Source organism: Oncorhynchus mykiss, chromosome 17, assembly GCF_057628025.1.
Source record: "Oncorhynchus mykiss isolate SJ-2025 chromosome 17, ASM5762802v1, whole genome shotgun sequence".
NCBI lineage: Eukaryota > Metazoa > Chordata > Actinopteri > Salmoniformes > Salmonidae > Oncorhynchus > Oncorhynchus mykiss.
In genome coordinates this window covers 31,938,230-31,963,900 of record NC_143038.1, presented here as the reverse complement: position 1 = coordinate 31,963,900, position 25,671 = coordinate 31,938,230, and the positions used below count along the sequence as shown (strand labels likewise).

Genomic DNA, 25,671 nt, shown 5'->3' with positions numbered 1-25,671 from the left:
ACCTTGCACTGTATGAGAAAGCAACAACATTGATTGAATTCATTGAGACACTCAATACGATTTGCTGGCAAAGCAGTGGATCAATATAGGACATAATTTTTTTATGTGTTGGATGGTGTGGAGGTTCAGTTTGGCGACTGTTTTGACCAGGACAGTCTAAACATTCTGTAAAATTTGGAAAGAGTGCTTCTCACGGGGGAGTTGGATGAGTCTCTAGATCAGTACCCTGAGCTGAACATAGATTATCTTTCAGTGCAGTTGCCTCTTTCGCAACAAATACCCGTGTAGCAGCAGTTGAGAGGCAGTAGAGGTCCTCAGGAGGCTTCCAGTGGAGGTGCGGGGGTTGGTTGACCAAGTTAAGGTGCTGATGAGAATTGTCTGTAATGTACATAAAGACAGGCTGGACAGTCTTGAGGGAGAATATCTGCCAGCAATTTGTTGGATCCATTGAAACCCTCAAACATAGGTTCGGTTCTTTTGTTCAGTAGTGTGTATAGCAGTGGTTCTCAACCTTTTTTAGTACTGGAACCCCTGCATATTTTGAGGAAAGGCAGGCAAGGTTTTGAGTGGTCCTCAGGGACCTCCACCCCCTCTATATTATATGTAAAGTTAGTGGAATCCTTGTGCTGCTGAATACGTTCATTACCCTTTTTTATTTCATGGACCCCTTTCCAATACACCAGGGACCCCTAGGGGTCCACCTACCCTGTTTGAGAACCCCTGGTGTAAAGTATAATATTTGTTATTTTGTTTAGTCGATTTTAGTACATGACATTACACTTACTAATTATTTATTTAATTTAAAATTGCATACTTTGTGTGACATACTTGTCCATAGCTGTTGTTTGAAGAGTTGAGACACTGACTGAACAATAACTAAGTATTTCTGAAGGATATTTGGGTTGATTTGTTTGGGTTTTTCATTGAAGTAGTTATTTTGCTTTTAGAAATGTACTTATTCTGAGCGTTTTGTTCTTGTAAAAATTTTGTAATAGACTCAAACCAGTGGCACATATTTAATGACTATAGAAATGAATCAGAAAAAGTTCAATAAAAAGGTCAGTTCAGTGCGTAGACTAACTTTGTGATGGTTCTCAATGGAGATTATTTGAGATGAGATCGCACATGTTCATTGTATTTATGAAACCTGCACCCATACAGTGTACAGTACCATTACCACCTACTGGCCTTGCTTGGTATTGCTGGTTGTAAGTACAAATACCTGCATACATACTGGACTGATAAGGAACACTGCCATAACTATTATTAGTAGTAGTATTATAATGATTTAAAAATTGTAACAAGTTGGGACAACCCTTCATTTAACTACTGTACCTATCAATTATCCAGTAGTAGTAGTAGTAATTATGGTTCCTCAATATACATTTAACATATTACTACGTAGGCTATGTGTTACAGCACTACTTTTGGTGTCCCCCTCAGGAATTACTCTTGAGAAAATTTAATGTAATTGTCCACTCCAAAGTTGATATCAGATTTTCGCCCATGGCTGTAATCACTGCCGAAGGTGCTTCAACAAAGTACTGAGTTAAGTGTCTGACTACTTCTGTAAATGTGATATTTCAGGTTTTATTTTTCATAATTTTGCAAAAATGTCCTTATCTGGCAGAGCCAATGGCATAGTCCCAAAAGTGCAAACTCTAGCCACGGTTGGAACTTTTTTTTAGACTAGCTTAAATGTCTTAATAATTAATTTATTTTCTTTTGACCATTTTAATATATATATAATACGCTGAGTCTAAAAATCATTTGGAACACCTTGCGAATATTGAGTTGTACCCCCTTTATCCCTCAGAACAGCCTCAATTCGTCAGGGCATGGACTCTACAAGGTGTCGAAAGCATTCCACAGGGATGCTGGCCCATGTTGACTCCAATGCTTCTCACAGTTGGCTGGATGTCCTTTGGTTGGTGGAACATTCTTGATACACACAGGAATCTGAGTGTGAAAAACCCAGCAGCTTTGCAGTTCTTGCCACACTCAAACCGTTGCGGCTTGCACTTACTACCATACCCTGTTCAAAGGCACTTAAATATTTTGTCTTTCCCATTCACCCTCTGAATGTCCCACATACACAATCCATGTCTCAAGAATGCTTAAAAACCCTTCTTTAATCTGTCTCCTCCCCTTCATCTACACTGATTGAACTGGATTTAACAAGTGACAATATGGGATCCTAGCTTTCACCCGGTCAGTTTGTGTTCCTAATGTACACTCAGTGTATGTATAGTGTGCAACGTATGTACAAACTTGTTACTACTGCAACTGTGTACTACTGTAGGTAAAAACACAAAGCAGGTACAGTGCTTAAAGGTATTGAGGCTGTAACATGTTTGTGCTTTCTCTTCCTCAGCCAAATGACAGAAGACCAACGGAGACATCAAAGCTGCCAATCTACTATAATTGACCAGTTTTTCAATTATATGAATGAAGGAAAATTATCATTTCAATAAAGCTTTGCTTGTCTTGTGAAATAGCTGTGTATCCAGACATGTGTCCCACTTCCATACCACATCCTCTAGATGACAGCGTCTATGTAATGTGAAGAAACAACCACTCATTGCTGGTAGTAAGTTTATTGACAAAATTCCCACTTCACACACAGCTATGCATTAACATACACACACACCTCATAGTTAGGGCCCTGTCTTTTGGTTAATCACATCACATGACCTGAATTTTAACCATTTATATTTTATTTAACTAGACAAGTCAGTTAAGAACAAATACTTATTTGCAATGATGGCCTACCAAAAGGCCTCCTGCAGGGGCTAGGATTATTTTTTTAAATATAATATAGGACAACACACATCCTGACGAGAGACAACACTACATAGAGACCTAAGACGACAACAACATAGCACGGCAGCAACACATGACAACTGTCCCCTTATTTTTTATTTTTTTATTTTTTTATCTCAGATGGTCCAGCACCATCCTCTGACAATTGCTTTCATTTTTTGGTCTACTTCTCATTTATGGAAAAGGTTTAAAATAAAAGGTTACAGTTCCAGGTCATATGAGATGATTAATCAAAACGCAGGTCCCTACTCACAGGGAAGGAAAATACAGTCAGCTGAATATATCACATGACCTACGGCAAACATTATTGGTGTGTCTGAGCTGTTAGGGGACTCTACAATACTGAAGACGCACAAATAAACACAAAAAAACTTTATATGTATCCTTCATAGATTATAAAACCTTACACTGTATTTTACTTGTCTGCTATTGAATAAAACACTTGAAGATAAACTCTCACTCTCTCAGAACTTGGATGTCAATCTCTCGCAGAACTCAAAGACCTTTACTGCGAGGGTGGGGTCTCGGGCCAGGGGAGCAGGGAGACCCAGGGAACAGTCGCTGTCAAAGTACTTCCCTGTTATTCCCTCCATCTCCATGGCAACCGTACAGTAGATGGTGCTCACTGCCCCTTCCTCAGAAGACTGTGTGGACAGAGATGGGAGAAGGTGATGTAATAGGGCTGGGATTCAATCTGTTTGCGCTGTCAGTTATGCACATTTTAAAGTCAATGTTCCTCCATTCACATTAATTGCTGCAGATGCCAGCGCAGTTGGAAATATCAATCACTTTAACACGGATCAAGCGGTGATCAGATTGAATCCTGGCCTAAGAAGACACATACACACTAACCACCTCTGCATAAAAGAGACAGCCACTGCTAGTAAATACCCTAACTGCCAGTCAATAGCGCAGTGCTTTGTTTTGGTGATATGCCAGGAAATAAGTCTTCCTTAATTTGTAACTTTGACAAGGAAACTGAATTTTGACAGATTCCCCTTGTTGATTTCAGGGAAATCTGTGAAAAAGAGTTGTGAAACTACTAGAAATTCAATTTTTCAGACACACACACTCTACTCCTTTTCACACTGGTTTGTTCTGTCTTTAGATTTAAGATCTCTATTCAATCTGTATCGCTGAATTTAGTATTCCAACTTGATTTCCATTACATTTCAATGTTCCCTCATTAGCGGAGACTGTATTCAAGATAAACGCTGCATATGTCGGCGCAATCGGAAATGACCTTCACATTTCTATTGTGCAATCTGTAACGATTCAGCAATACAGATTGAATAGAGCCCTAAGAATTATTTCTGGACAAACTCAACAGTTCTTACAAGGTGGGATGGCACACACACACATACAGCCAAAACAGTCCGAATTCCACTGTCACGGTTGGCCAAAACAGTCCAAATTCCACAGTCACGGTTCATGTGAACCCAGAGACAGAAATAAATGCTGTATTCATTACCAACATGTGGTAGCGTTTACAGTTGTTCTTCTGGTTTATTGAGTGGATTTGTTTTTTTCCATCTCATTCTGTAGTGTGCCGCTGTTTTGTTGGGTCCCCCACCAGACCAGGGCAGAAAACAATTGTATTTTGTAGTTTATTTTAAAATACAAACTTTTGAAATACTCAAGGTAGTGGAATATAGCTTATATAGAGTTTCAACTAAAAGGCAACTATTTTCTTTAATATTCAAATACAGGTCTCAGAAAAATAAAATAATATTTGAAAGTATTTAAAATACTTCTCAGAAAACCAAATTATATTAAGGTATTTATTTATTTTCTTTGTAGAAAAAAAAACATAAAAAAAAAAAAATTCACACCAGATATAAACATCAACTTACAGACGCACACAAACACGACTACATTTCATCTGCCCAGACCCGCATGCTCACACCCCTATCCCTAGTGGGCCACATGGCCTTAAATTGTATCAATTTGTCTTTCCTCAGTCACCCATGCTATTTCAATAATAAATAATTAGATTTTCCTATTGCGTTAATGATTTTCTACATTTTCTATTACGATTGATTTCCATGTTTTTAGTATAATTTATTTCTAGATGAGAAGAGAATCAGTCCATCCACCAGTCCATCAGTCCATATCTCACTACACCCCCATATGACATGTCTTGAAATATGCAGACAGATGGATTAAAAGTAAGTTCACATTGTAATACTTCTGACAGCCAACTTTCTAGCTCCGCCCATAACTTTTAGGAAAACCCAGAAAGTATGGATTATTGAGTCATTGTTAGTTTTACATTTAAGACATGACTCTGCTGTTGTGCTGTAGAATTAGTTCATTTTGTCTCTTGTAGAATACATATACATTCGTTTATACTGGGTTAAGCGTACATTTTCATTAACTGTCATTTCATTAATTATGCTCCAACATTCCCTCTATCCTGTGCCAACATCAATTATTTTTAAGTCTAGGATCCAATAGTTTAAAAGAGATTGTCAGCTGAATATGCTCTTTGCAAGGTTTTGTATGGCTTACCTATAACATGAACATTCTTTTCTGACTCAAATAAGATTCCCTCAAGGTTGCTCTGATGTCCAAATTATTTCAAATCAGAATTTTGTGATATGTAACTTAAGTTGCATGCATTTTAAAATATCTACATAAATTTTAATTATATAATGGAAATACATTTACTTCCGGTTACCAAGTCATTTACAGTTTCTATGCTGTTATCAGTGAATTCTGAAAAGCTAAAGGATTGTGTTTTTAGGGAGTGACATTGCTTCTTTTTCTCTTCCATATTGTTATTGTGTTCTTAACTATGAAGTTGTGAATGTTCTTAGCTTTATCCTTTGAAAATAGACACATAAAAGATTTTGGGGATGAGCATGTGCATATGTACCCCTTGTTCCTCCTTAGCACACTTAACTACAGTATCTGTCGCAAGTAAAAGCCTTGGGTAGCGAGTTGATACAATTCCAAGTCTGGAAATTTAAAACCACCAGATTTAGGAAGATGTCAAACTTTCCTTTTAATTCTATGAATTTTATTTGCCCATATAAAGTCTGATATGGTAGAGTATACTTTTTTTAAAGAATGTCTTCGGTGGGGTAATTTGTATTACCGAAAATAAATACAAACACTTTGGGAGCCATGCCATTCTGAAGAGGGTTATTCTACCTGTAAGATTTATGGGAAGATTGTTCAATTTAATTAGATCTGCTTTCATATGTTAAGTAATGGAATTAAGTTATCTTTATATATTTGTTGTCACTTATTAAAGTATCCTTATTTGTTGTAGTCCACTTAAAGGACTGCTTGAGTTATTATTTTTCATATTGTAATTCTAATTTTTTCCCCCTTAAATTGGATTTTCGAGGGTTCTGAAAATATTTTTAGCAAAAGGGGCATTGAGTTTTCAGTATTGGTCAGGTATATCAGGAGATCATCTGCAAATAAGTTTAGTTTATATTCATATTTACCAATACCTGTTACTTATGGGTCCTGTCTAATTCCTTCTGCAAGCTGTTCAATTGCCGGTGCAAACAGGAGGGTGGAGAGGGACATCCCTGTCTTGTGCCGCTTTCTAAAGCAATTTCATCAGATAATGTATTATTTGTGCATATTTTTTATTTAGGACATTTATATATTATTTGAATTAAATGTATTATTTCATCTGTAAAGTTGAAAGCTTATGAAGTTTTGAATTTAAAAAAGGCCTTTTAAGATGGTCTAAAGCCTTTTCAGGATCAACATCCATTATTAATAAAGCTATATATATATTTTTGGACGTATTGTATTAAACTGAAACATATTCTTGTATTTCTCAGCTCGCTGGTCACCATAGCAGCACCCACCTGTAGCACACGCTCCAGCAGGTATATCTCTCTGGTCACCCCCAAAACCAATTCTTCCTTTGGCCGCCTCTCCTTCCAGTTCTCTGCTGCCAATGACTGGAACGAACTACAAAAATCTCTGAAACTGGAAACACTTATCTCCCTCACTAGCTTTAAGCACCAGCTGTCAGAGCAGCTCACAGATTACTGCACCTGTACATAGCCCATCTATAATTTAGCCCAAACAACTACCTCTCCCCCTACTGTATTTATTTATTTTTCTCCTTTGCACCCCATTATTTCTATCTCTACTTTGCACATTCTTCCACTGCAAATCTACCATTCCAGTGTTTTACTTGCTATATTGTATTTACTTCACCACCATAGCCTTTTTTTTTGCCTTTACCTCCCTTATCTCACCTCATTTGCTCACATTGTATATAGACTTATTTGTCTACTGTATTATTGACTGTATGTTTGTTTTACTCCATGTGTAACTCTGTGTTGTTGTATGTGTCGAACTGCTTTGCTTTATCTTAGCCAGGTCGCAATTGTAAATGAGAACTTGTTCTCAACTTGCCTACCTGGTTAAATAAAGGCGAAATAAAATATTTTTTTGTCATTGTTTATTTTTAATAAACCCTCTGATTGATATTTATCAAGTCTGGTAAGACTTTTGCCATTCTATTGCTTATTAGCTTTGTTTTTATTTAATTGTCACAGTTTATTAAACTTGTGTCTATAATCATTAGGGGACTCTCCAGATGTTCCTGGTTTTAATATAACTGAAATAACTGTTTGAGACATAGAACTATAAGTACTGAATTGAGTGACATGTGTTGTCATTTGTGTAAAAAGGGGTGCTACTTTGTCTCAAAATGTTGTATAGAATTCTATGGGAAAGCGAACCAGTCCTGGTGCTTTTCTCCGGGTAAAAGTTTTAACAGTATGTAATATTTATTTTTGGGCGATCTCTGTTTTCTGTAAATTGCTTCACGGTTCTTGAGTCTAAGAAGGCTATAAGGTCCGTCCAACTGCTGTTTCATTCGGATTTAAATATATTTTAATAGAAGCTTATAAAATGGTCATTAATCACGTTGTTATTTCTAATAACAGCATTTGTATCTTTCTTTTAAAATTATAACTGGTTTAGCATGTATTCCTTTTTTGTGAGAGCTGCAAGATATTTACCAGGTTTATTTGCTATTAAGTAATATGCTTTATTGGAGTTTGACCTGTAATTGTTGGCTCTCTTCAAAAGTAAAAAAGACTATTCTTGCTTAAATTCAGAAATGTGATTTTCTTCTTTACCTTGTAAAGATTTTTTATGGTCTTTTTCTAAGATAGAAATAAAAAAAATGATGAAAAAGAAATCACTTAATCAGATTTAGATTTAGCCAAATATTAGATTATCATTGAGATTATCATTCCCATAATGTATGCCTTAAAGGGATCCCAGATTATATCGGGGGTCGGGTTTTCTCTATGTCTACATTAATTAGCTAATTAGCATTGGCTCACGAAACTACCTCTAGCTTCCTTCATACTGGACACAGAGACATACAATTTGTATCCACGAGTTAATCGGACTCTGGGGAAGTATATAAAGGAGTATGCCTTTAAGTGTTGAAAGAAGACTAAATATCCCAAAACTGCCTTTTTGAATCAACTACAGCCAAAGTAAGTGGTAAATCTGAGTAAACTATCCCTCTATAGACGGTGTAATGTGTGTTTGAAACAAGAACACTGAGCCTCAGATGGTCAAAGAGGTTCAAAGTTGTATATGCAAAGCATCCAATGTTTGCAAATGGCTTTGAATTACTCTTCAGTAGTTTCAGGTAACATAAAATGAATTGCAGCTTTCAACCTTTTCAGTGGCATGTTGAAAGAGTCATACAGTAGTTAAGCGCCACAACCTCTTTATACTTATCTGTACAAAATATCATTGGTTAAACTGGCTCAGCTGGAAATGATCTTTAAAAAGCACACTGTCGGTTGTCTGGTGCAGTAAGTCTCTTTAGTTCAATTGTGAATGAAGTGAGACCTAACACATCCTGTTCCAATACATGTTACAACCAGGACCATAACAATAACAAATCTTTATATCTCACACATTTTCTTCCCAACTACAGACCGTCTCAGAAACACACTTTTTCCGGAATTTAGCCAAAGGAGCGATGTCGACAAGCACATTAATGTGATATCCACAAAAAGCAGGGAGATTGCCTTTTAAAGGTGTGTTGTCATTTGTGCACCGCTGAAATGCATCTTTGAATGAATCCCAGCCTTTCGCTCTTTTAGTTCAGACAAAAATAAAATATTGATTACAACTTCATTTCACAGTACACTATTTACTTGTCATTTGGAAACTACTGCATAAAATGATAATTATTACATAATAACATATAAGTGCCAGAAATGGTTTCTCACTTAATAATACCAGCTGAAACAGGATGGTAAAATAAAGTGGTAAACAATGTACTGTATGAATGATTTTCACCAGGGTGTTATGATTCAAAATGTTCACCTTGAAGAAGAAGATTCCGATCATGTTGAAGAGGAACCTAACCATGAAGTTATAGTGTCTCATAATTTCTGTCATCACCAACCCGGGGTGGACGGAGTTAGCTGTCACCCCTGTGAGACACACACACGCACACACGCACACACACACGCACGTTCACACAGAAGAGATTATAAACCACACAAAAGCCCAGAAATCCATGTCCCTCCTTTACCAGGAATCTGATTTCATGGGAAGTCTGACACACATGGGGAAACTCCATCTCCAGCAGCTCCAAAGAAGACATTTGGTGCATTTCATTACATCACCATATTCCCCCTTTCAAGACCACTCAGAAAGGATGCTCATTGAAAAATGTTCCTCATCTACTAATACAGTTGTTTTAGCAGCTGTAAAATAAGTATGGCTACTATGTGCTCTAAACAAGAATTTGATAATCGAATAGCTAAACCAGATGCCATCAACACTCCTACTCTGAGATGCTTTACTAATACTGTCCCAGGCCTTCATACCCACCTGTTCCCTGTAGCCTTCGCGCCAGCTCGTTAGTGCAGATGACGTTGTGCAGCTTGGTGTGGTTGTACACACTGTCCATAGTGTAGCCCAGGTTCTTGCCTTTGAAGTGCGAGAAGTCGACCATACCCTTCCAGTGGTTCATGGATGACACGTTGACGATGCGTGCCGGTGCGGATTGCTTCAGCAGGTCTGGACGGAGGGGAGAGGGGGAGGAAAAGGAGAGTAAGAGGAGGGAGAAAGGGGAACGGGGGGGATGGAGGGAGGAGAGGTGATAGAAGAGTAGTAAAGTGTAGAACGTAACGTGAGATAACTGGGACAATGTTACACACAGTAACCTACTGGTTGAGTAGATATAAAACAGGTAAACTTCATATTTGTTATAACACTCACAAAATACAGCACTAGAATACACTCTTGGAAAAAAGGTGCTATCTACTGTAGAACCGGAAATGGTTATTCGGCTGTCCCCATAGTAGAACCCTTTGAATAAACTTTTTTGGTTCCAGGTGAAACCCTTTTGGTTCCAAGTAGAAGCATTTTGGGTTCCATGAAGAACCCTTTCCACAGAGGGTTCTACAGTGCAGTGAAAAAGTATGTTTCCTCTTTCTGATTTTCTCAATTTTTGAATATTTTTGATACTGATTCAGATCTTCAACCAAAACCTATTAAGATAAAGGGAACCTAAGTTTACAAATAACAAAAATGATAACAATTTTTATTGATTTAATGAACAAAGTTCTGCCACACCCAATTCCCCTGTGTAAAAAAGCCCCTTTACGCTCAATAACTGGTTGTGCCACCTTTAGCTGCAATGACTCCAACCAAATGCTTCCTGTAGTTGTTAATCAGTTTCTCAGATCGCTGTGGAGGACTTTAGCATGCAGAACTGCTTTAACTCAACAACGTTTGTGGGTTTTCAAGCATGAACTGCTCGTTTCAAGTCCTACCACAACAACAATTAAGTCTGGACTTTGACTATGCCAACTTCATATTTGTTGTTTTTTAACCATGTTATTTTTTTAAATTTCACCTTTATTTAACCAGGTAGGCAAGTTGAGAACAAGTTCTCATTTACAACTGCGACCTGGCCAAGATAAAGCATAGCAATTCAACACATACAACAACACAGAGTTACACATGGAATAAACAAAACATACAGTCAATAATACAGTAGGAAAAAAAAGTATATATACAGTGATTGCAAATGAGGTAAGATAAGGGAGTTAAGGCAATAAATAGGCCATGGTGGCGAAGTAATTACAATATAGCAATTAAAAACACTGGAATGGTAGATGTGCAGAAGATGAATGTGCAAGTAGAGATACTGGGGTGAAAAGGAGCAAGATAAATAAATACAGTATGGGGATGAGGTAGATAGATGGACTGTTTACAGATGGGCTATGTACAGGTGCAGTGATCGGTAAGCTGCTCTGACAGCTGGTGCTTAAAGCTAGCGAGGGAGATGTGAGTCTCCAGCTTCAGTGATTTTTGCAGTTCGTTCCAGTCATTGGCAGCAGAGAACTGGAAGGATAGGCCACCAAAGGAGGAATTGGCTTTGGGGGTGACCAGTGAGATATACCTGCTGGAGCGCGTGCTACGTGTGGGTGCTGCTATGGTGACCAGTGAGCTGAGATAAGGCGGGGCTTTACCTAGCAAAGACTTGTAGACAACCTGTAGCCAGTGGGTTTGGTGACGAGTATGAAGCGAGGGCAAACCAACGAGAGCGTACAGGTCGCAGCGGTGGGTAGTGTATGGGGTTTTGGTGACAAAACGGATGGCACTGTGATACACTACTCAACAAATCGGATGCAGTCTGATGGAGGCTATTTTATAGATGACATCGCTGAAGTCAAGGATCGGTAGGATGGTCAGTTTTACGAGGGTATGTTTGGCAGCATGAGTGAAGGATGCTTTGTTGCGAAATAGGAAGCCGATTCTAGATTTAATATTGGATTGGAGATGCTTAATGTGAGTCTGGAAGGAGAGTTTACAGTTTAACCAGACACCTAGGTATTTGTTTTTGTCCACTTTACTATCATTAAATTGAAGACGTAGTTTTTATCAAAGATTCTCTGTAATTAGTATTACGCGATAAAACTGATTAATCATGTAACTGTAATTAAGTAGGAAGTCGGGGCACCAAGGAAAATATTCAGATTACAAAGTTATAATTTCCCAATATAACCTTTCAGACAAAGGGGAAGTGGGGGTCGACTAAGATGAGACACTACAAAGTTGATCATTATAACAATTGATCCTAACAATCCTTTGCACATGAACGCTCACTCATTCGGGAACAATTGCAATCAATATATATATTTACACTCAGTGTGTCGTCGGGATCTTTGTTGAAAAGTTAGTTTCGGATCTCTCTCTCTCTCTCATATACACACACACACACATATACATATATATATATATATATATATATACACGAATGATCCAATGTTGACCTAAATGACTAATGATGATAAATACAATCCACCTGTGTGTAATCAAGTCTCCGTATAAATGCACCTGCACTGTGATAGTCTCAGAGGTCCGTTAAAAGCGCAGAGAGCATCATGAAGAACAAGGAACACACCAGGCAGGTCCGAGATACTGTTGTGAAGAAGTTTAAAGCCGGATTTGGATACAAAAAGATTTCCCAAGCTTTAAACATCCCAAGGAGCACTGTGCAAGCGATAATATTGAAATGGAAGGAGTATCAAACCACTGCAAATCTACCAAGACCTGGCCGTCCCTCTAAACTTTCAGCTCATACAAGGAGAAGACTGATCAGAGATGCAGCCAAGATGCCCATGATCACTCTGGATGAACTGCAGAGATCTACAGCTGAGGTGGGAGACTCTGTCCATAGGACAACAATCAGTCGTATATTGCACAAATCTGGTCTTTATGGAAGAGTGGCAAGAACAAAGCCATTTCTTAAAGATATCCATAAAAAGTGTTGTTTAAAGTTTGCCACAAGCCACCTGGGAGACACACCAAACATGTGGAAGAAGGTGCTCTGGTCAGATGAAACCAAAATTAAACTTTTTGGCAACAATGCAAAACGTTATGTTTGGCGTAAAAGCAACACAGCTCATCATACTGAACACACCATCCCCACTGTCAAACATGGTGGTGGCAGCATCATGGTTTGGGCCTGCTTTTCTTCAGCAGGGACAGGGAAGATGGTTAAAATTGATGGGAAGATGGATGGAGCCAAATACAGGACCATTCTGGAAGAAAACCTGATGGAGTCTGCAAAAGACCTGAGACTGGGACGGAGATTTGTCTTCCAACAAGACAATGATCCAAAACATAAAGCAAAATCTACAGTGGAATGGTTCAAAAATAAACATATCCAGGTGTTAGAATGGCCAAGTCAAAGTCCAGACCTGAATCCAATCGAGAATCTGTGGAAAGAACTGAAAACTGCTGTTCACAAATGCTCTCCATCCAACCTCACTGAGCTCGAGCTGTTTTGCAAGGAGGAATGGGAAAAAATTTCAGTCTCTCGATGTGCAAAACTGATAGAGACATACCCCAAGCGACTTACAGCTGTAATCGCAGCAAAAGGTGGCACTACAAAGTATAAACTTAAGGGGGCTAAATAATTTTGCACGCCCAATTTTTCAGTTTTTGATTTGTTAAAAAAGTTTGAAATATCCAATAAATGTCGTTCCACTTCATGATTGTGTCCCACTTGTTGTTGATTCTTCACAAAAAAAATACAGTTTTATATCTTTATGTTTGAAGCCTGAAATGTGGCAAAAGGTCGCAAAGTTCAAGGGGGCCGAATACTTTCGCAAGGCACTGTATATGTGTATATATATATATATATATATATATAATGGATATTTCGGCAGTTGTCGTTCTTCGTGTTCAATGATACCGAATTCCTAGCTGCAGACTAGTAATTCATATCAAAGACTTGTTCTTATTCTGTCGGTATCGATAGTCTAAGAGTTTAACCACGTGGTATGGTTAAAAGATTCAGCAATGGTCTACAACCTTTGTCCTCCCGTGATTGAGAGAAACATGGTCTACTTAGAATTTCTCAAAGTTGGGTTTTATTCGGAATTGCAGAAAAGGGGCTGTCCCAGGATGCCGGCTCATGGGCGGTCCTCTGATTTAGTTAAACTCAAAAGGGAATTGGAGTTTCCTTCATTAAACAGTCCAAAATCACATTACACAATTTTACAAACAGTATCATCCTCACTCATTCATCTTATACAACAATTAGATGTAAATCTCATATCTGAGGCTATTATGTAAACAGCATTATGGTAATGTGGCCGCACTGTCTCCCATGAGCTTCCCCAAGTTGTAACAAACGGACCAGTTCGTAGCTGGATTCTTCACCGATCTTTTATACCTTCTCCGGAACATAAACGTTGTTCGGACCTCAAGTTCTGTGAGGTGGAAGAAATTCCTTTGTTCTCTATGAAACTTCACTCTATCTCTATACTGTGTGGCCAAAAGGAGATCCTCACTCTCTGACCACAGCAGCCTAGTTGAAGGAGGCAAGGGGAGGCAGGGAGAGGAGGATGGGGCTTGCTGTACCCAAAGAGGGCAACGTCATGACACCACGTATTCTAAGTCAGAGCCGTCCAGAGTAGTGATGCTGGTAGTAGTGATGCAGGTGCGGGCAGGGATTGAATGAATGGAGAGTTGTATGGCATTGAAGCTCGTCTGGAGGTTAGTTAACACAGTGTCCAAAGAGGGGCAGGAATTATACAGAATGGTGTCGTCAGCGTAGAGGTGGATCAGAGAATCACCAGCAGCAAGAGCGACATCATTGATTTGACACACTGAACTCTATCAGAGAAGTAGTTGGTAAACCAGACGAGGCAATCATTTGAGAAACCAAGGCTATCGAGTCTGCCAATAAGAATGAGGTGATTGACAGAGTCCAAAGCCTTGGCCAGGTTGATGAATACGGCTGCACAGTATTGTCTTTTATCGATGGCGGTTGTGATGTCGTTTAGGACCTTGAGCGTGGCTGAGGTGCACCCATTACCAGCTCGGAAACCAGATTGCATAGCGGAGAAGGTACGGTGGGATTCGAAATGGTCAGTAATCTGTTTGTTTACTTGGCTTTCGAAGACCTTAGAAAGACAGGGTAGGATAGATATAGGTCTGTAGCAGTTTGGGTCTAGAGTGTCACCCCCTTTAAAGAGGGGGATGACCGCGGCAGCTTTCCAATCTTTGAGAATCTCAGACGATACGAAAGAGAGGTTGAACAGGCTAGTTATAGGGGTTGCAACAATTTTGGCAGATCATTTTAGAAAGAGAGGGTCCAGATTGCCTAGCCCGGCTGATTTGTAGGGGTCCAGATTTTGCAGCTCTTTCAGAACATCAGCTATCTGGATTTGGGTGAAGGAGAAATGGTGGGGGCTTTGGCGGGTTGCTGTGGAGGGTGCCTGGCAGTTGACCGGGGTAGGGGTAGCCAGGTGGAAAGCATGGCCAGCCGTAGAGAAATGCTTATTAGAATGCTCAATTAGTGGGTTTATCGGTGGTGACAGTGTTTCCTAGCCTCAGAGCAGTGGGCAGCTGCGAGGAGGTGCTCTTATTCTCCATGGACTTTACCATGTCCCAGAACAATGTTCATGTAGACTTGATTGTGTGTTTTGCATCACTGTCTTGCTGCATGACCCAGCTGCGCTTCAGCTTCAGCTCACAGACAGATGACCTGACATTCTCCTGTAGAATTATCTGATACAGAGCAGAATTCATGGTTCCTTCTATTAAGGCAAGTCGTCCGGGTCCTGAGGCAACAAAGCATCCTGAGTGGCATAGTGGTCTAAGACACTGCATTGCAGTGCAAGAGGTGTCACTACAGTCTCTGGTTCAAATCCAGGCTTTATCACATCCGACTGTGATTGGGAGTCACATAGGGCGGCGCACAATTGTACCAGCGTCGCCGGGGTAGGCCATCATTGTAAGCAAGAATTTGTGCTTAACTGACTTGCCTAGTTAAATAAAGGTTCAATAAAACATATATATATGAAAATCCCCAAACTGTCACACTACCACCACCATGCTTGACAGTAAGCAAAGATCAGACCTAATCCCAATTGAGATGTGTCAGGAAATAAAGCAATTCTGCATGCAAGAGTGGGAGAAAATTCCTCCACAGTGATGTGAGAGACTGATTAACAACTCCAAGAACCGTTTGGATGGAGTCAATGCAGCTAAAGGTGGCACCAGTTATTGAGTATAAGGGGGCAATTACTTTTTCGCATTGGGTGTTTGTTTGTTTATGAAATAAGTACGTAATTGCTGTGTTATTTGTTCACTCAGGTTCCCTTTATCTAATGTTAGATTATGGTTGAAGATCTGATAACATTCAGTATCAAAAATTTTCAAAAATTGATAAAACACAGAAAGGGGGCAAATACTTTTTCATGGCACTGTCACGCCCTGATCTGTTTCACCTGTCCTTGTACTTGTCTCCACCCCCCTCCAGATGTCGCTCATCTTCCCCACGTATCCCCTGGGTATTTATACCTGTGTTTTCTGTCTGTCTGTGCCAGTTCATCTTGTTTGCTCAAGTCAACCAGCGGTTTGTCTCAGCACCTGCTTTTCCTCTGTCTCGCTTTTTCCTCATCCTTCTGGTTTTTACCCTTGCCTGTCCTGACTTTGAGCCTGCCTGCTGTCCGGTGCCTTTGCCCCTAATCTAGAATTCCAACCTCTGCCTGACCTGACCCTGGGCCTGCCTGCCACCCTGTACCTTGGCCCCACTACTTTGGATTATCGACCCCTGCCTGCCCGTTGTTTGCCTGCCCCTGTTTTTTGCAATAAACATTGTTACTTCAGCAGTCTGCACTTCAGTCTTACCTGAAACCTGATAGGCACTGTACTTGGAACCCTAAAGGGATCTCCGATGGGGACAGCGGAAGAACCCTTTGAGAAACACTTTTGTCTAAGAGTGTATAGGAACATATTTTGTATAATAAGCCTATAGCCGTGGCCTGTGTAACACTGCAGTAGTTGCACACAGAGCTCCAGCCTTACAGCAGGGTGAGGTATTAGTGGGATAGGTTGTATCTTACCCAGAAGCAAGTTGGTGAGGAGGAAAGGGCCCACATGGTTGGTAGCGAAGGACACCTCTAGCCCATCTGAGGTGATATCTCTAGGCAAGCCTGTGTGCAGACACAATATAATCAAACCAAGGCACATCCATACATATTTGAAAATATGTATTTTAAATACAGAAAGCATTACTAAAATATGTGATAAGAAATGCTGTGAATGCATTTTACTTTGGGCACAAAAGGATGTGCATGTCGCAAACAGACATAGATAATGAATGGGAATTTGTAAGCCAAATTGTAATTGGGTGGAATGGCATGTTACCATCGTTATTATCAATCAAGCAAAGCTGTTCGTCTCATGGACATTCTTGTTGTGTACTGACTCCCGTGCTTTGGTAATCTTACCCAAGACCTAAAGACTTGCATTAACTCTCCTCATGCCCAGTCTTCAGTCTTATGGCGTGTAGACACTCTTGATTCAAACCTAGTTGATCACACTAGTGTGACGGCTGTTGATGTCCACCCATGGTTACCTGCATCTTAGCCTGGAATCCAGAGTGAATATCGCTCCTTTTCATGACGGTTCTGCTTCAGGTGAATATTGAAAATGTAGTGAGTGATATTCAGTGTGGATTTCAGGCTATAACTGACTCTGGAACCAATGTCCACCTGAAGCCCTGGCATTGTCGACCAGGATGTGGAGAGAGCTCCTTCACTGGAACAGTAATAAATTGTGAACGATATTCAGTGTGGATTCCAGCCTAAGTGTGTATTCCAGGCTAATCTGGATCCGATGCCCACCTGAAGCTCCGGCGTTGTTGACCAGTATGTGGAGCTCCTTCTCCTCTCGCAGGACGCCCTCTGCGAACGCCCTCACCGACGCCAGGGACGAGGTGTTCACCAGACGCAGGTGCACGTCCGCATTCCCACTCCGCTTACGGATCTCATGCAGGGCGACGCTACCGCGAGCCTCGCTCCGGCACGCCATGATAACACGAGCCCCGCGCAGGGCAAAGTCAAGGGCAATGAACTTCCCTATCCCTGAGAGTGTGATAGGTGAGGTGGTGGGGGTGGGGTGTAAAAGGAAAGGAGTTAGGGAGAAAATGAGATAGAGAAAGAAGAAGTAGAATGAGAGAGGGAAAGAGTGGGAGTGGTAGAAAAAGAGAACGAGAAACAGAAAGACGGGGGAAAGGGAATGAGAAAACGGGATTATGGGAGTAGAGGGAGGGAGGTTAACAGGGTTAACGTAAACTCCCCCCATTTTGTGCAAATGTGCGCAACCGTGACATTCAAACGAGGCTGCAAAGAAAACTAATGGGACTGTGTTGACTTCAAAATCTGGGGTGTGAACTGCGTTTCTATTCAAGTGTTGATCGACATGGTATTGTCTCTATAGTATTGGAGAAAAGTTGAAAAAACAGACCCTTTGTTACATCGTGACGTTCATGCCGTAATGTACCGCACGCATAAAGCAACTATTTATGTCTTTTGTCTTTAAAACAAGAAATGGACCGTGACGGGGGTAAGGGGGGATACCAAGTAATTCTTTGTGTCATCACTGCAAACGATCATGACTCTGAAAGCCGCTGTTAACTTCTGAAGATCACTTTAGCACTGCCCTAAACCTGATTCCAAATTCGACACAAACCTTCAAATAGGGATGTAATGACACATTATATAAACTTTAATAGTGTTTTATTTACATTTTGGAGGTGATAAGGTGATAAGTTGGGACAGATCGAGTGAAAAAAAGCAGTTTTACCACAGAACATCTCTCCTTCTCACTCCCACGCATTAGTTTCGCTTTCCCACCCGCCATTTTTTTAAATACACAACGGAGCTCACTGCCTTCTTGAATCATGCAGAAACGGGCAGCGTGGCGGTCTCGGCATGAAAGGGCATTGTGCTTTACAATGGTATTGACATTATAGTTGATCTGGAAGTATGACATTTTCTTGGCGCTAAAATAAGGTCAATTGTACGGACCAAGGCGATGAACAAAAGTGAGTGAGTTGACGTTAGTGATAAAGACACTCAGCAGGACAAAACAAAGTTCAAGAGCATTTGCTCAGACTGCAATCAAACAGGGAACTGCTTGTGTGTATGCCACAGGAGGCTGTTGAGGGTAGAACAGCTTATAATAATGTCCGAAACGAAGCTAATGGAATGGCATCAAACACATGGAAACCATGTGTTTGATTATTTGATACCATTCCACTGATTCCGCTTCAGTCATTAACACGAGCCCGTTTCCCCAATTAGGTGCCACCAACCTCCTGTGGTGTGCCCGCCTGCTTGTCTGACTGACATTTCTGTCTGTGTGCAAAAGCTGTAAAAGACAGGAGTTTTGTAACAGGTGTGACTGATTGACTTGTTAACTCTCCAAGCAATCTCATCGGTTAATTGTATGTTTGCTGAATTGTATTTAAGCAAAGATTGTCTATTATATTGACAAGATAGTCAAATTAATGGGAATACAAGTCCTCAAAGATAGAAGGGAGGCGAGATCAGGTGGGGCCATTCGAGCCAATGACAGGGCATATACGTGTGTGAACAGGCCAGAGATAGATAGAGGTCTCATCTTTGTATCTGTGTCATTATAGTGTCTGTGACTGCATGGGCAGCGCCATTTTAACGTAGTAGATTTTCCTCTTCTTTATTGTCTGATTGCTCCCAACTTGTAGGCTCCCCACCCAGTTGACTACTTTTCAAATGGTGGAAGCCCTCAATGGCAATATCCATGTTAAAATGGGCTATATCCATGAGTCATACATGTATCTTTATGGCAACAGGCACAACTCCGTTATTGTCCGATATATAAGTTGCCGTAATTCCAAGTGCGTCCACTTATATCAGTGCATTCTTAACAACCTAACCATTACGAAATGTCTGTTTGATCAAATAAGTCTCACGTAACAAATGAGCAATTACATTTTTTTGTTGACCAAATTCGACACTCACTGGCAGGGGCGCCGCCAGGGATTTTGGGCTCCATGAAAAGATATCACATTGGGCACCACCACAGGCCACACCAACCCTGAGCAATTGCTGTAACCAAACACCTCCAGAACCCAATCGACCCATTCAAAGCTTTAAATAACTCTACCTTTGCAGGCTTGCAACTCTCTTGTAGTCCAATATTTACTGTACAATATTTACTGACAGTGAGCTGTGAAAATATAACACTGTGCAGACATGCATGCAAGATTCTGCATACAGTGGAATTCACTATTTGATGCAAGACTGATAACCTCTATAAGAAATGTGCTAAAGGACATATTTTACAGTCTAAATGTAATTTTAATGGTACAATTCTTGAATGGAAAATTCTCTTAACATTAATGAATAACTTAAAATAAATATAACTTAACATTAACCTCTTCAATTAAAATAAATTAACATTATCATCTATAGAATTATATAACAAACAAAATAATAAAATCAGCAGCCGATTTTTGAACTAAGTATACATAGCAACTAGAAAATAAAAGTGGAAATGGAGAACAACATGGAAATGAAAAGGCCTGATGGTGGCGCTAGAGGAAAGGTCAAGTGGTCACCAAATCAACAGGTATCTTCCACCTTGGATCTTGATTGTGCACAACAAATTGTATGGCAATCCAGCCATTACTTTGAGATAGATCTTGTTCTCCGTCTGTTCTCAGCCTGTGGGCATCATGTGTGTAGTGATCCAATATCTACAGCCATTTAACAGTTATCACTGGCCCTTGCTCAGCCGTACTCACCAAGAGCCCAGCGCCGAGCCTTCTTGCTAGCAAAGTCACTGATCAAATATTTGAAGTCCAGCTTTCTAGCTAACTGACTTTCAATGAACAGCATGGCAAGACTGCAAAGCCTGTCCTGGGACATAGTGGACCTCAAATAGTTTTTTTGAATCAGTTTAGCTTACTGAAAACTCTGCGGCCACCACAACAGTCACAGGCAGTGTGCAAAATATAAGTAAAGCAATGCACACTTCTCCAACAATGCTTTGCAGCTGCATCTTACAAATTGCATTCAGGAGACCAAGAGGGGACAGGTTAGGGGGGAAAGTGGCAGAATATACAGTGTTCAGGTGTCTTACTTCATTTTGAAACTCGGTTGTAAGATCTCTGGAATACTTCATGATCAGTGGTTGGCACACAGAAGGGACTTTATCCTCACTAATCTGCCCAACTTTCAGAACAGAAGAAAATTATTCTACAATTTTTGCAGTGGTGTGGAACCTAGTGTCCAAGTCACTTATGATGTTGTCCATAGCAGTAAAAAACACTGTGTTCTGAAACACATTTGCTGCACTGTCCTAAGCTGTCTGTCTCCTCTTGAGAGGTCTCATCATGGAATCTCTTCCTTTTACTCTGGCGGCTGTGTTCCTTTCTAAATTGAGGTGCAACAATCATTTGTGTAGCAATCAATGTTGCCTCAGACAAGAGAGACAATGTTGCCTCAGACAAGAGAGACTCCCTTCCATCTCTAAGACCCTGCATCTCTTCCTTTAAGGCTCTGATACTGGCTGTCTCTGTGTCAAGTGAGATTTTTCCTGACTGGAGAATCACATTCCTGTCCTTAATGCATTTCAGTATCTGCAATTATGCCAACTGACATGTCATTCCACACAATGCTGCTCACCTCCTTCTTCTGTTGGGAGTAGTTTTATTAGTACATTGTAAATAAGTTATTATATTAATGATGAAAGGTTAATAATTTAATATTGAAAAATGTTTACCTAGTGTTCTAATATATCTTTTAGGACCACTGTCAGTCACAGGCCCTTAGACTCGTTCTAACTCCCCCCACCCAAACAGCTCCTCACTTTGTGGGCTTATTTTTCATGGACAGATTTTGGCCAGAGCAAAACCTCTCGCTTGCCTCTTCCTCTCCGATTTAAGCCTTCTTCCTTTCTGTTTTAGATGCGACTGTCTACAGGAGGGCATGCAGTCCAGAGGTATGGTTGTTTCCGCGATCATGGGGGAAGTGGAGTATTGGGAGTTTCCAAGCTGGACCTACCTCCTGGGCTGCACCATCTCCTGTGCCTTTTTGTTACTTTGATTGTTTGTCATTTGAAATTGCATGTTTTGTAAATATTCCTGGCCCAGTGAGAAAGGCCACTGCTGAAAAGGTGAACTTGTAAACCATGCCCTATTATTTATTAAATGCTGAAACTTGTCCTTCTGTTTGGTCTTCACTTCACTACGCTCACACACGCTCATCCTAGTTACAAATAACCTGTCACGTTTCCACCTCGTGACAGTTTCCTTCACATGAAACTTGGCACTTCTGAGTTCTGAGCTAACTGACATGCACAGCTATTGTTCCAAGTGTTTGTCTATAGCTCGGCTTCCATCCAATTGATGACAGATTTTAATGCAAATATTCAAAAATCTGCATTTATCTGTAATATGCGCATTTTACCACCAGAGATGTTTCCATCAAATTGACTTGTTGTGGACAAAAGGCTGTGCGTGATGACAAAGTGCACATTAAAAAATAACTTTTGTGGTTAAATTCCCATTTATCTAATAAAAAATACAAGTTAAATAGCTTTCATTTGATTTTCAACTCTGATATGAATAATGTAAGTTAAGCAGGTTCCCGGAATAAAATATACATAGAAATAAACACTCACAAATACAATTTAAATAAGGGGCAATGTTCAAATGAGGATGTGTTCGCATCATCACAAAAAGATCCCACCTTTTGAAATATTTTGTTTTGTCAACATTTTGAAAAGTTTACCTTTAAATGTGATGTTTCCATCAGGCCTATTGTGACATTTGTTTAGCAGTGTACTTTACTTGCATAAAGGTTGGATGGAAACCTGGTTTATAACCAAAGTAAAGTACATGTTGGATAAAAAAAAATGTAATGACAGGCCTGATGGAAACAGCAAATGTGTCGGGAAACTTGGTAATCGTTCCAAATGTCGGCAAAACAAAATATGCTAGACAAGGTGGGATCTTTTTGTGGCTATAGCTACATTTCCATCCAATTGGTGACAGATTTCCATGCTGAATATTCTAAAATCCGCATAAAAACAATATGCACATTTTCCCACTAGAGACTTGTTTCCATCAAATTGATTCGTTGCAGACGAAAGGCTGTGCGTGATGACGTAGTGAACATAAAAATACGAATTCCCATGAACTGAATAAAAAAGACAAGTTAAATCGGTTTCCATCGCATTTTCAACTCTACTGATGGTTTTCTCACAAAATAATGTGCCATTATAGCAAGGAGCTTGATGCTTTTTTCCAATAAATATCAAGGGTCTTTTTCTGGTGACATGCTAATCGATGTTTGGCTGCCATTTGACAAATAAAAAATAATCTCGCACTTTTGTCCATAATAATCTCATAAATGTAGGCTGTATGTGCGCATATCTGCGCCGTGCTGGCTAGAGCGCGCGTGTCAATACCAGAGAGGGCACATTAGCTAAAATGCAAAACTGTCAGTAGAGTTTAAAATGAATGGAAACGCTCTCTCACGGACAAAAACATGTGGACATACAGGAGAACTCTCACTTTCTTCAAAAGCGAGATTCCAAAAGCATGCCATTAACTAAAATCCGAAATCTATTTGAGACATTTTGAGTGCGGGCTGGAGGGTGAAAAGTGAGGGAAATGCGTAATGTCAAGAGGTATTTCCCCACTGGACAAACACTGGTTAAATCATAGTTGTTTCCACATCCTTTAGATGAAGTTCAACCAAAGTGAATATAGATGCTGAATTGACGTCTGTGCCCAGTGGGTTACCAATTATGATTTAAATAGTCTTTAGATTTTGTTGTATTACCATTTGGTTAAGAGTTTTTGTCTGTGCACTTGGTGGATAAATATAATTATTGAATCAAATTGATTGGATAAGCCTGTCCAAGCAAAACAAGTATATAGCCCATGCCAAGTGGCACCATACAAAACAGTTACCTGTGTTAGCTCCAGTAACTATGGCTGTCTTGCCCTTCAGTTGCACCAGACAGTTAAGAGTTTTTGTCTGTGCACTTGGTGGATAAATATAATTATTGAATCAAATTGATTGGATAAGCCTGTCCAAGCAAAACAAGTATATAGCCCATGCCAAGTGGCACCATACAAAACAGTTACCTGTGTTAGCTCCAGTAACTATGGCTGTCTTGCCCTTCAGTTGCACCAGACAGGCGCGCGGATCCCACGACCCTCTCCGCTGTGATCGCAAGATAAGTCCCAAAATCACCGTCGATACCGCCCACAACGGGTGAGAGAAAACATCAGTCCAAACCAAATACATTTTAAAATCCACCGAGCCCCAAATGCAGAACGAAAATGTATCTGGATACAACTTCGCAATTGTCAGTCAGGTTGAAGCAGATTTATTTTTATTGTCAGATTTACGACCCACCTCCTTTCTGAGGGCTCTTTGCAAGTATCCACATAGAACGATTCAAGTCAACACCCGAAGTTTTCCCCAAAGTCGATGTTGCCACTGAGTGTACGCAACACTGGGAAAACCTGCTCTTTAAATCAAATCATATCAAATCAAATGTTATTGGTCACATACACATGGTTAGCAGATGTTACTGCCAGTGTAGCGGAATGCTTGTGCTTCTAGTTCCGACAGTGCAGCAATATCTAACAAGTAATCTAACAATTCCACAACAACTACCTAATACACACAAATCTAGGTAAGGGATGGAATAAGAATATATACATATAAATATATGGATGAGCAATGACTGAGCGGCATAGGTAAGATGTAATATATGGTATAAAATACAGTATATACATATGGGATGAGTAATGCAAGATATGTAAACATTATTCAAGTGGCATTATTCAAGTGACTAGTGATCCATTTATTAAAGTGGCCAATGATTTCAAGTCTGTATGTAGGCAGCAGCCTCTCTGTATTAGTGATTGCTGTTTAACTTCTTTGGGATAGGGGGCGGTATTTTGACATCCGGATGAAAATCGTGCCCAAAGTAAACTGCCTGCTATTCAGGCCCAGAAGCTAGGATATGCATATAATTGGTAGATCTGGATAGAAAACACTCTAAAGTTTCGAAAACTGTTAAAATAATGTCTGAGTATAACAGAACTGAAATGGCAGGCAAAACCCAGAGGACAACCCCCCCCCCACCCCGAGGACAACCCCCCCCTTTTATAATAGGGTGAAATCGCGCCCGATTGCAGTTCCTAGGGCTTCCACTAGATGTCAACAGTCTTTAGAAAGAGTTTCAGGCTGGTTTTTGAAAAAATTAGCTAGAAATTGTAGTTTTTCTAGGTGGCTCCCATTTTGGCTGTAGTGTTTCCAAGCGCGTGAATGAGAGCGCGTTCTTTGATATTTTTCTCTGGTAAAGACAATAACGATTCTCCGTCTTAAATGTTATTGTTTATTTAGCGCTAGCGTCCCACTAATCCGCAAGAAGTTAACAGTCTGATGGCCTTGAGATAGAAGCTATTTTTCAGTCTCTCGGTCCTAGCTTTGATGCACCTGTACTGTCCTTGCCTTCTGGATGGTAGCGGGGTGAACAGGCAGTGGCTCTGGTGGTTGTTGTCCTTGATGATCTTTTTGGCCTTCTTGTGACATCAGGTGCTGTAGGTGTTCTGGAGGGCAAGTTATTCAGCCCAACAGGATGCTCTCAATTATGCATCTGTAAAAGTTTGTGAGGGTTTTAGGTGACAAGACACATTTCTTAAGCCTCCTGAGGTTGAAGAGGCGCTATTGCGCCTTCTTCACCACACTGTCTGTGTGGGTGGACCATTTCAGTTTGTCCGTGATGTGTACGCCAAGGAACTTAAAACTTTCCACCTTCTCCACTGCTGTCCCATCAATGTGGATATTCCACGAACATCTCCTTTTCTTTGTTGACGTTGAGTGAGAGGTTGTTTTCCTGACATCACACTCCGAGTGCCCTCACCTTCTCCCTATAGGCTAGCTCGTCGTTTTTGGTGAGCAAGCCTACAAATGTTGTGTCGTCTGCAAACTTGATGATTGA

The 25,671-nt window shown here is 40.2% G+C and overlaps 1 protein-coding gene across 3 annotated transcripts; it reads right to left on the bottom strand.

Moving 5' to 3' along the window:
• Nucleotides 1-2,581: 2,581 nt before the first annotated feature.
• LOC110518894 (retinol dehydrogenase 12-like) lies at nucleotides 2,582-24,193 on the bottom strand. Of its 3 annotated transcripts, XM_036950002.2 has the most exons (6): nucleotides 23,801-24,193; nucleotides 17,502-17,741; nucleotides 16,719-16,808; nucleotides 9,676-9,864; nucleotides 9,163-9,272; nucleotides 2,582-3,467 (listed from the first exon to the last, which is right to left on the bottom strand). In XM_036950002.2, exons 1-6 carry the CDS (start codon nucleotides 23,961-23,963, stop codon nucleotides 3,288-3,290), a joined length of 972 nt encoding a protein of 323 aa, XP_036805897.2. In that variant the 5' UTR covers nucleotides 23,964-24,193; the 3' UTR covers nucleotides 2,582-3,287. The 3 variants fall into 3 exon arrangements, with proteins under 3 accessions (XP_036805897.2, XP_090061339.1, XP_090061340.1); XM_090205213.1 differs by lacking the exon at nucleotides 23,801-24,193 and having other exon boundaries at nucleotides 17,502-17,970; XM_090205214.1 differs by lacking the exons at nucleotides 9,676-9,864; nucleotides 23,801-24,193 and having other exon boundaries at nucleotides 17,502-17,975.
• Nucleotides 24,194-25,671: the final 1,478 nt, after the last annotated feature.

Coding starts and splice junctions, on each gene's coding strand:
- LOC110518894 (XM_090205213.1), bottom strand. CDS start 17,961: ATGGGGGGAGTTTACGTTAACCCTGTTAACCTCCCTCCCTCTACTCCC. Junction 9,865..16,718: donor CCTCACCAACTTGCTTCTGG/GTAAGATACAAC, acceptor CCCTCCGTCCAG/ACCTGCTGAAGCAATCCGCA. Junction 3,468..9,162: donor TCGGAATCTTCTTCTTCAAG/GTGAACATTTTG, acceptor CTGTCCACACAG/TCTTCTGAGGAAGGGGCAGT.